This window comes from Falco naumanni, unplaced genomic scaffold (assembly GCF_017639655.2).
Source record: "Falco naumanni isolate bFalNau1 unplaced genomic scaffold, bFalNau1.pat scaffold_222_arrow_pat_ctg1, whole genome shotgun sequence".
Classification (NCBI taxonomy): Eukaryota; Metazoa; Chordata; class Aves; order Falconiformes; family Falconidae; genus Falco; species Falco naumanni.
This window is the reverse complement of record NW_024427399.1, coordinates 27,501-40,000: the sequence shown is the minus strand read 5'-3', so window position 1 is coordinate 40,000 and position 12,500 is coordinate 27,501. Positions and strand designations below refer to the sequence as shown.

The 12,500-nt window shown below is 57.0% G+C and overlaps 1 protein-coding gene across 1 annotated transcript in view; it reads right to left on the bottom strand.

Annotated features, from left to right (window-relative positions):
- The window catches only part of LOC121082055 (tenascin-X-like), a 39,281-nt gene that overhangs the window by 6,166 nt on the left and 20,615 nt on the right, over positions 1-12,500 (bottom strand). Inside the window, 9 exon segments of the mRNA XM_040581397.1 lie at positions 803-1,096; positions 2,297-2,584; positions 4,779-5,004; positions 5,006-5,067; positions 6,361-6,654; positions 8,968-9,261; positions 10,626-10,671; positions 10,673-10,914; positions 12,238-12,500. The exon segment at positions 12,238-12,500 is cut by the window's right edge and continues 31 nt beyond it. Of these exon segments, the coding sequence (XP_040437331.1) occupies positions 803-1,096; positions 2,297-2,584; positions 4,779-5,004; positions 5,006-5,067; positions 6,361-6,654; positions 8,968-9,261; positions 10,626-10,671; positions 10,673-10,914; positions 12,238-12,500 (2,009 nt within the window).

The window sequence follows — 12,500 nt, the reverse complement described above, 5'->3', positions numbered from 1 at the left end:
ATCCTTCCATCCATCGTTCCATCCACTCATCCAGAAAACAACCCAACGACCAAAGCACTCAATCAACCAAGAAAACACAAACCCATACAATCAATGAGCCAAGAAATCCATCCATCCATCCATCCATCCATCCATCCATCCATCCATGAAGTCAACGACGCAGCCACCCATGAGACACAAGCTGATCCATGTACCATCCATCCTCCATCCATCCAACTACTCAATTAACTTCAACATCCCTTCACCCAACACCTGAATGTCAGCACATCCATCCCCCGACCAATCCATCTACATTTCCCACATCTCAACCAACACAACCGATCCATTTATCCAAAAATACTGATCATCACATCAACCCATCCATCCATCCATCCTTCCGTCCATCCATCCACCCATCCATCCATCCATCGATCCATCCATCCATCCAGTAATCCAGCCAACCAAGACACTCAATCAAAGCAAAAGACACAAACCCATCCAACCAATGAACCAACAAGTCCAACATCCATTCATCCAGCCATAACTACATCATTCCACCCACTCATCCTTCCATCCTTCCATCCATCCATCCATCGATCCAATCAACCACCCACTCACCCACCCACCCACCCACCCACCCTCCCATGACCAATCCCATCCCTTTGTCCATCCCACTCCCACGCACCCACCCACGGATCCAGCCCCAAACCACCACCCAACGGCTCTTCCCGTGTCCCACCAGGCCCAACACACCCCACAGGGTCCTACCGAGCCCCTGCCCACAGCAAACCCGTGGTCAGCAGCGTCCCTCACGCCCCCTCACCTGTGACGGCGTCGGTGGAGACGGGGCCCAGGCGCTTCCGCCCCCTCAGCCCGTACAGGTTGAACTTGTAGCGGCGCGACGGTGCCAGCCCCGGCACGGTCACCGTGCGGGAAGCGCCGTCCACGGGCAGCACCTGGGGCTGGCCCTGGGCGTCCCTGTACTGCACCGTGAAGGAGTCAAAGGTGCCCTCGGGGACGCTCCACTGCAGCTGGACGGACTCGGGGGTGACGTGGGAGGCCGTCAGCTCGCCCAGGGCGGGCGCGGATGGCGGGTCCTCCTCCGCATGGGCTGCAGCTGCCGCACAGAGGGGACAGTGTCGGCCACCGGCGTCTGCACGTCTGTCCAGCCGTGCCACATCCACCCGTCCATCCTCCATCCCTCCCTCCAGCCAACTAACCAACCACGAGTCCAACCTCCATCCATCCAACCATCCCCATGGCATTGCATCCACCCATCCACCCATCCATCCGTCCATCCATCCATCCATCCATCCATCCATCCATCCATCCATCCATCCATCCATCCATCCATCCATCCACCCACCCATCCATCCACCCATCCATCCACCCATCCATCCACCCATCCATCCATCCACCCATCCATCCATCCATCCCTCCATCCATCCATCCATCCATCCATCCATCCCTCCGTCCATCCTCCATCCATCTGCCCATCCATCCATCCATCCATTTAACCACCCAACCACCAAGACAGTCAATCCATCAAAACGACACAAACCCATCAACCATTCACCCCCCACTGAACCAATGAACCAACAAGTCCAACCTCCATTCATCTAACCATCCTTCTGGCATTCCATCCAACCATCCATCCATCCACCCATCCATCCATCCATCCGCCTTCCATCCATCCATCCACCTTCCATCCATCCATGCATCCACTTTCCATCCACCCATCCATCCATCCACCCATCCATCCATCCATCCATCCATTCATCCACCCATCCATCCATCCATCCATCCATTCATCCAACCAATGAACTCAATTTGATAACTGTTCATCCAATCATCTGAACGTCGTTCCATCCATGCCCCACCCATCCATCCACATTTCCCACATCTCAACCAATCAACCAAGACCTTCAGCAGCCATTCACCCAACCATACTGAGTCGTCCCATCCACGCATCCATCCATCCTTCCATCCATCCATCCATCCACTCATCCAGACAACAACCCAACGACCAAACCACTCAATCAACCAACAAGACACAAACCCATACAATCAATGAGCCAAGAAATCCATCCATTCATCCATCCATCCATCCATCCACCCACCCACCCACCCACCCACCCGTGACCAATCCCATCCCTTTGTCCATCCCACTCCCGCGCACCCACCCACGGACCCAGCCCCAAACCACCACCCAACGGCTCTTCCCGTGTCCCACCAGGCCCAACACACCCCACAGGGTCCTACCGAGCCCCTGCCCACAGCAAACCCGTGGTCAGCAGCGTCCCTCACGCCCCCTCACCTGTGACGGCGTCGGTGGAGACGGGGCCCAGGCGCTGCCGCCCCCTCAGCCCGTACAGGTTGAACTTGTAGCGGCGCGACGGTGCCAGCCCCGGCACGGTCACCGTGCGGGAAGCGCCGTCCACGGGCAGCACCTGGGGCTGGCCCTGGGCGTCCCTGTACTGCACCGTGAAGGAGTCAAAGGTGCCCTCGGGGACGCTCCACTGCAGCTGGACGGACTCGGGGGTGACGTGGGAGGCCGTCAGCTCGCCCAGGGCGGGCGCGGATGGCGGTTCCTCCTCCGCATGGGCTGCAGCTGCCGCACGGAGGGGACAGTGTCGGCCACCGGCGTCCCCACGTCTGTCCAGCCGTGCCACATCCATCCGTCCATCCTCCATCCATCCCTCCAGCCAACTAACCAACCACGAGTCCAACCTCCATCCATCCAACCATCCCCATGGCATTGCATCCATCCATCCATTCATCCACCCATCCATCCATCCATCCATCCATCCATCCATCCATCCATCCATCCATCCATCCATCCATCCATCCACCCACCCATCCATCCATCCACCCATCCATCCATCCATCCATCCACCCATCCATCCATCCATCCATCCACCCATCCATCCATCCATCCATCCACCCATCCATCCATCCATCCATCCATCCATCCGTCCATTCAACCACCCATCCATCCATCCATCCATCCATCCATCCATCCATCCATCCATCCATCCATCCATCCATCCATCCAACCAATGAACCAAGGGGTTCAGCATCCATTCATCCTTACATTTTATCCATCCATCCATCCATCCATCCAACCACCAAGACAGTCAATCCATCAAAACGACACAAACCCATCAACCATTCACCCCCCACTGAACCAATGAACCAACAAGTCCAACCTCCATTCATCTAACCATCCTTATAGCATTCCATCCATCCATCCATCCACCCATCCATCCACCCATCCATCCATCCATCCATCCGTCCGTCCATGCGTCCTTCCAACCAATGAACCAAGTAGTCCATCATCCATTCATCATTACATTCCAACGATCCATCCATCCACCCATCCATTCATCCAAACAATGAACTCAATTTGATAACTGCTCATCCAATCATCTGAACGTCGTTCCATCCATGCCCCACCCATCCATCCACATTTCCCACATCTCAACCAATCAACCAAGCCAATCAGCAGCCATTCTTCCAAGCAATCCTATGGCAATCCATCCATCCATCCATCCATCCATCGACCCACCCATCCATCCATCCATCCACCCACCCACCCACCCATCCATCCATCCATCCATCCACCCACCCATCCATCCATCCATCCAACCATCCATCCACCCACCCATCCATCCATCCATCCAACCATCCATCCATCCATCCACCCACCCATCCATCCATCCATCCAACCATCCATCCACCCACCCATCCATCCATCCATCCAACCATCCATCCATCCATCCACCCACCCATCCATCCATCCATCCAACCATCCATCCACCCATCCACCCACCCATCCATCCATCCATCCAACCATCCATCCATCCATCCACCCATCCATCCGTCCATCCATTCATGCATCCACCCACCCATCCATCCAGCCGGCCAGCAAGTCAACTGCCCATCCATCCATCCATCAATCCACCCTTCCCACCATCCATCCATTCACTCACCCATCCAATAACAATCCCATCCCTTAGTCCATCCATCCTTCCAATCAACCACCCACCCATCTATCCGTCCAACCCAACAGCCTTCCAGTAGACCACCCAGCCACCAAGACATTCAATGAACCGAAGAAACACAAACTCATCCAGGAACTCATCCATCCACCCACCCATCCAAGCCATCAACCAAGAACTCCAACATCCATCCCTCCATTCAACAAACGTCATTCCCGCCCTCCCTCCTGATATCCATCCATCCTTCACTCAACCAACCAAACAACAAGTCCAACATCCATTCATCCAGCCATCCCTATGGCATTCCATCCATCCATCCATCCACCCACCCATCCATTCCATCCATCCATCCATCCATCCATCCATCCACCCACCCATCCATCCATCCATCCATCCACCCATCCATCAATCCATCCATCCATCCAACCAATCAACTCGAAAGTTCTCAATCCATTCATCCAACCATGCCTATGTCAACCCATCCATCCAACCATCCAACCATCCATCCTCCCACCACCCAACCAGTCAACCCCATTCCCACCCAGACAGTCAATCAACCAAAGAGACACAAACCCACCTGAGCACCCATCGAACCACCCACCCACCCACCCACCCACCCATGACCAATCCCATCCCTTTGTCCATCCCACTCCCGCGCACCCACCCATGGATCCAGCCCCAAACCACCACCCAACGGCTCTTCCCGTGTCCCACCAGGCCCAACACACCCCACAGGGTCCTACCGAGCCCCTGCCCACAGCAAACCCGTGGTCAGCAGCGTCCCTCACGCCCCCTCACCTGTGACGGCGTCGGTGGAGACGGGGCCCAGGCGCTGCCGCCCCCTCAGCCCGTACAGGTTGAACTTGTAGCGGCGCGACGGTGCCAGCCCCGGCACGGTCACCGTGCGGGAAGCGCCGTCCACGGGCAGCACCTGGGGCTGGCCCTGGGCGTCCCTGTACTGCACCGTGAAGGAGTCAAAGGTGCCCTCGGGGACGCTCCACTGCAGCTGGACGGACTCGGGGGGTGACGTGGGAGGCCGTCAGCTCGCCCAGGGCGGGCGCGGATGGCGGTTCCTCCTCCGCGTGGGCTGCAGCTGCCGCACGGAGGGGACAGTGTCGGCCACCGGCGTCCCCACGTCTGTCCAGCCGTGCCACATCCATCCGTCCATCCTCCATCCATCCCTCCAGCCAACTAACCAACCACGAGTCCAACCTCCACCCATCCAACCATCCCTATGGCATTGCATCCATCCATCCATCCATCCATCCATCCATCCATCCATCCACCCATCCATCCATCCGTCCATCCATCCATCCATCCATCCATCCATCCACCCATCCATCCATCCATCCGTCCATCCATCCATCCATCCATCCACCCATCCGTCCATCCATCCATCCGTCCATCCATCCACCCATCCATCCATCCGTCCATCCATCCATCCATCCATCCATCCATCCACCCGTCCATCCATCCATCCATCCATCCATTCAACCAACCATCCATCCATCCAACTAATGACCCAAGAAGTCCATCATCCTTACATTCCATCCGTCCATCCATCCATTCATCCAACCAATGAACTCAGTTCGATAACTGTTTATGCAATCATCTGAACGTCGTTCCATCCATCCCCCCACCCATCCATCCACATTTCCCACAACTCAACCAATCAACCCAGAGCTTTAGCAGCCATTCACCCAACCATAGTGAGTCACCCCATCCACCCATCCACCCATCCATCCATCCTTCCATCCATCCATCCATCCATCCATCCATCCATCCATCCATCCACCCATCCATCCATCCTTCCATCCATCCAACCATCCATCCAACCATCCATCCATCCACTCATCCAGACAACCACCCAGCAACCAAGGCACTCAATCACCCAAAAAGACACAAACGCATCCAGCCACCGAGCCAAGAAGTCCATCCATCCATCCATCCATCCAACCATCCATCCATCCATCCATCCATCCATCCATCCATCCATCCATCCATCCATCCAATCAACTAGGAAGTTCTCAATCCATTCATCCAACCATGCCGATGTCAACCCATCCATCCAACCATCCAACCATCCATCCTCCCACCACTCACCCAGTCAACCCCATTCCCACCCAGACAGTCAATCAACCAAAGAGACACAAACCCATCTGAGCACCCATCGAACCACCCACCCACCCACCCACCCACCCATGACCAATCCCATCCCTTTGTCCATCCCACTCCCGCGCACCCACCCACGGATCCAGCCCCAAACCACCACCCAACGGCTCTTCCCGTGTCCCACCAGGCCCAACACACCCCACAGGGTCCTACCGAGCCCCTGCCCACAGCAAACCCGTGGTCAGCAGCGTCCCTCACGCCCCCTCACCTGTGACGGCGTCGGTGGAGACGGGGCCCAGGCGCTTCCGCCCCCTCAGCCCGTACAGGTTGAACTTGTAGCGGCGCGACGGTGCCAGCCCCGGCACGGTCACCGTGCGGGAAGCGCCGTCCACGGGCAGCACCTGGGGCTGGCCCTGGGCGTCCCTGTACTGCACCGTGAAGGAGTCAAAGGTGCCCTCGGGGACGCTCCACTGCAGCTGGACGGACTCGGGGGTGACGTGGGAGGCCGTCAGCTCGCCCAGGGCGGGCGCGGGTGGCGGTTCCTCCTCCGCATGGGCTGCAGCTGCCGCACGGAGGGGACAGTGTCGGCCACCGGCGTCCCCACGTCTGTCCAGCCGTGCCCACATCCACCCGTCCATCCTCCATCCATCCCTCCAGCCAACTAACCAACCACGAGTCCAACCTCCATCCATCCAACCATCCCCATGGCATTGCATCCATCCATCCACTCACCCATCCATCCATCCATCCACCCATCCATCCATCCATCCGTCCATCCATCCATCCATCCATCCATCCACCCACCCATCCATCCATCCGTCCATCCATCCACCCGTCCATCCATCCATCCATCCATCCGTCCATCCACACATCCATCCATCCACCCATCCATCCAACCAATGAACCAAGAGTTCAGTATCCATTCATCCTTACATCCATCCATCCATCCATTCAACCACCCCACCACCGAGACAGTCAACCCATCAAAACGACACAAACCCATCCAACCATTCATCCCCGCACTGAAACAATCAACATCAAGTCCCTCCATCCATCCATTCATCCAGCCATCCATCCATTCAACCAACCATCCATCCATCCATCCATCCATCCATCCATCCATCCACCCATCCATCCATCCATCCATCCATCCATCCATCCATCCATCCATCCATCCACCCATCCATCCATCCATCCACCCATCCATCCACCCATCCATCCACCCATCCATCCATCCATCCATCCACCCACCCATCCACCCATCCACCCGTCCATCCATCCACCCATCCATCCGTCCATCCACACATCCATCCATCCACCCATCCATCCAACCAATGAACCAAGAGTTCAGTATCCATTCATCCTTACATCCATCCATCCATCCATTCAACCACCCCACCACCGAGACAGTCAACCCATCAAAACGACACAAAACCCATCCAACCATTCATCCCCGCACTGAAACAATCAACATCAAGTCCCTCCATCCATCCATTCATCCAGCCATCCATCCATTCAACCAACCATCCATCCATCCATCCATCCATCCACCCATCCATCCATCCATCCATCCATCCATCCATCCATCCATCCATCCATCCACCCATCCATCCATCCATCCACCCATCCATCCATCCATCCATCCACCCATCCATCCACCCATCCATCCACCCATCCATCCATCCATCCATCCACCCACCCATCCACCCCATCCACCCGTCCATCCATCCATCCGTCCATCCGTCCATCCATCCATCCGTCCACCCGTCCACCCGTCCATCCGTCCATCCATCCATCCACCCATCCATCCATCCATCCATCCATCCATCCGTCCATCCATTCATCCATCCATCCACCCATCCATCCACCCATCCATCCATCCATCCACCCATCCATCCACCCATCCATCCATCCATCCACCCATCCATCCATCCATCCATCCAACCAACCAACTATCCAACCAATGAATCCAGACGTCCATCATCCCTCCCTCCCTCCATTGAACCAATCAACTCAGTCCAACAGACACTCATCCAAATATCTGAACGTCGTTCCATCCATCCCCCCACCCATCCATCCACATTTCCCACATCTCAACCAATCACCCAAGCCGATCAGCAGCCACTCACCCAACCATACTGAGTCACCCCATCCACCCATCCACCCATCCATCGAGTCACCCACCCAACCACAAGGCACTCAATCCACCCTAAGACAGAAACCCATCCAACCAAAAAACCAACAAGTCCAACACCCATTCATCCATCATCCCTATGGCATTCCATCCATCCATCCATCCATCCCTCCATCCATCCACCCATCCATCCATCCACCCAACCGTCCATCCATCCATCCATCCATCCATCCATCCATCCATCCATCCATCCATCCATCCATCCACCCACCCATCCATCCATCCATCCCTCCATCCATCCCTCCATCCATCCATCCATCCATCCATCCATCCATCCATCCATCCATCCATCCATCCATCCATCCATCCAATCAATTAGGAAGTTCTCAATCCATTCATCCAACCATGCCTATGTCAACCCATCCATCCAACCATCCAACCATCCATCCTCCCACCACTCACCCAGTCAACCCCATTCCCACCCAGACAGTCAATCAACCAAAGAGACACAAACCCACCTGAGCACCCATCGAACCATCCACCCCCACCCACCCACCCACCCATGACCAACCCCATCCCTTTGTCCATCCCACTCCCGCGCACCCACCCATGGATCCAGCCCCAAACCACCACCCAACGGCTCTTCCCGTGTCCCACCAGGCCCAACACACCCCACAGGGTCCTACCGAGCCCCTGCCCACAGCAAACCCGTGGTCAGCAGCGTCCCTCACGCCCCCTCACCTGTGACGGCGTCGGTGGAGACGGGGCCCAGGCGCTGTCGCCCCCTCAGCCCGTACAGGTTGAACTTGTAGCGGCGCGACGGTGCCAGCCCCGGTACGGTCACCGTGCGGGAAGCGCCGTCCACGGGCAGCACCTGGGGCTGGCCCTGGGCGTCCCTGTACTGCACCGTGAAGGAGTCAAAGGTGCCCTCGGGGACGCTCCACTGCAGCTGGACGGACTCGGGGGTGACGTGGGAGGCCGTCAGCTCGCCCAGGGCGGGCGCGGATGGCGGTTCCTCCTCCGCATGGGCTGCAGCTGCCGCACGGAGGGGACAGTGTCGGCCACCGGCGTCCCCACGTCTGTCCGGCCGTGTCCACATCCATCCGTCCATCCTCCATCCATCCCTCCAGCCAACTAACCAACCACGAGTCCAACCTCCATCCATCCAACCATCCCCATGGCATCCATCCATCCATCCGTCTGTCCATCCATCCGCCCATCCACCCATCCATCCATCCATCCATCCATCCACCCATCCATCCATCCACCCATCCATCCCTCCACCCATCCATCCATCCACCCATCCATCCATCCATCCATCAACATTCCCTCAACTGAACCGATGAACCAAGAAGTTCATCATCCATCCATCTATCCAACCATCCCGGTCATTCCATCATCGCTCTCTTCATCCAACCCCCAAAGAGACACAAACCCATCCAACCACCCATCGCCCCACTGAGCCAACATCCAACCAACAAGTCCAACATCCATTCATCCATCCATAACTATGTAATTCCATCCTTGCATCCATCCATACATCCACCCATCCATCCACCCAACCATCCATCCTTCCATGAATTCAACGAAACAGCCACCCATGAGACACAAGCTGATCCAATTACCATCCATCCCTCCATCCATCCAACTATTCAACTAACTTCAACATCCCTTCACCCAACACCTGAATGTCATCACATCCATCCCCCGACCAATCCATCTACTTTTCCCACATCTCAACCAACACAACCGATCCATTTATCCAAAAATACTGATCATCACATCAACCCATCCATCCATCCATCCTTCCGTCCATCCATCCACCCATCCATCCATCCATCGATCCATCCATCCATCCATCCATCCACCCATCCATCCATCCATCCATCCACCCATCCATCCATCCATCCATCCATCCATCCATCCATCCATCCATCCATCCATCCATCCATCCATCCATCCATCCATCCATCCATCCACCCATCCATCCATCCATCCATCCATCCATCCATCCATCCATCCATCCAGCAATCCAGCCAACCAAGGCTCTCAATCAAAGCAAAAGACACAATCCCATCCAACCAATGAACCAACAAGTCCAACACCCATTCATCCAGCCATAACTACGTCATTCCATCCTTGCATCCTTCCATCCATCCATCCATCCATCCATCCATCCAATCAACCACCCACTCACCCACCCCCCCCCACCACCCACCCATGACCAATCCCATCCCTTTGTCCATCCCACTCCCGCGCACCCACCCATGGATCCAGCCCCAAACCACCACCCAACGGCTCTTCCCGTGTCCCACCAGGCCCAACACACCCCACAGGGTCCTACCGAGCCCCTGCCCACAGCAAACCCGTGGTCAGCAGCGTCCCTCACGCCCCCTCACCTGTGACGGCGTCGGTGGAGACGGGGCCCAGGCGCTGCCGCCCCCCTCAGCCCGTACAGGTTGAACTTGTAGCGGCGCGACGGTGCCAGCCCCGGCACGGTCACCGTGCGGGAAGCGCCGTCCACGGGCAGCACCTGGGGCTGGCCCTGGGCGTCCCTGTACTGCACCGTGAAGGAGTCAAAGGTGCCCTCGGGGACGCTCCACTGCAGCTGGACGGACTCGGGGGTGACGTGGGAGGCCGTCAGCTCGCCCAGGGCGGGCGCGGATGGCGGTTCCTCCTCCGCATGGGCTGCAGCTGCCGCACGGAGGGGACAGTGTCAGCCACCGGCGTCCCCACGTCTGTCCAGCCGTGCCCACATCCACCCGTCCATCCTCCATCCATCCCTCCAGCCAACTAACCAACCACGAGTCCAACCTCCATTCACCCAACCATCCCTATGGCATTGCATCCATCCATCCATCCATCCATCCATCCATCCATCCGTCCGTCCATCCATCCACCCATCCACCCATCCATCCATCCATCCATCCCCCCATCCATCCATCCGTCCATCCATCCACCCATCAACATTTCCCTCAACTCAACCGATGAACCAAGAAGTTCATCACCCATCCATCTATCCAACCATCCTGGTCATTCCATCATCGCTCTCTCCATCCAGCCCCCAAAGAGACACAAACCCATCCAACCACCCATCGCCCCATTGAGCCAACGGACCAACAAGTCCAACCTCCATTCATCCAGCCATGACTATGTCTTTGCACCCACCCATCCATCCATCCATCCATCCGTCCATCCGTCCGTCCATTTGTCCAGCCGTCCATCCAACCAATGAACCAAGGAATCCATCATCCATTCATCCTTACATTCCATCCATCCATCCATTCATCCAAACAATGAACTCAGTTCGATAACTGTTCATCCAATCATCTGAACGTCGTTCCATCCATCCCCCCACCCATCCATCCACATTTCCCACATCTCAAGCAATCACCCAAGCTGATCAGCAGCCATTCACCCAACCATACTGAGTCACCCCATCCACCCATGCACCCATCCATCGAGTCACCCACCCAACCACCAAGGCACTCAATCCACCCTAAGACACAAACACATCCAACCAAAAAACCAAGAAGTCCAACACCCATTCATCCATCATCCCTATGGCATTCCATCCATCCACCCATCCATCCATCCACCCAACCGTCCATCCATCCATCCATCCAACCAATCACCTCGAAAGTTCTCGATCCATTCATCCAACCATGCCTATTTCAACCCATCCACCCAACCATCCAACCATCCATCCTCCCACCACTCACCCAGTCAACCCCATTCCCACCCAGGCAGTCAATCAACCAAAGAGACACAAACCCATCTGAGCACCCATCGAACCATCCAACGAACCACCCACCCACCCACCCACCCACCCATGACCAATCCCATCCCTTTGTCCATCCCACCCCCGTGCACCCACCCATGGATCCAGCCCCAAACCACCACCCAACGGCTCTTCCCGTGTCCCACCAGGCCCAACACACCCCACAGGGTCCTACCGAGCCCCTGCCCACAGCAAACCCGTGGTCAGCAGCGTCCCTCACGCCCCCTCACCTGTGACGGCGTCGGTGGAGACGGGGCCCAGGCGCTTCCGCCCCCTCAGCCCGTACAGGTTGAACTTGTAGCGGCGCGACGGTGCCAGCCCCGGCACGGTCACCGTGCGGGAAGCGCCGTCCACGGGCAGCACCTGGGGCTGGCCTTGGGCGTCCCTGTACTGCACCGTGAAGGAGTCAAAGGTGCCCTCGGGGACGCTCCACTGCAGCTGGACGGACTCGGGGGTGACGTGGGAGGCCGTCAGCTCGCCCAGGGCGGGCGCG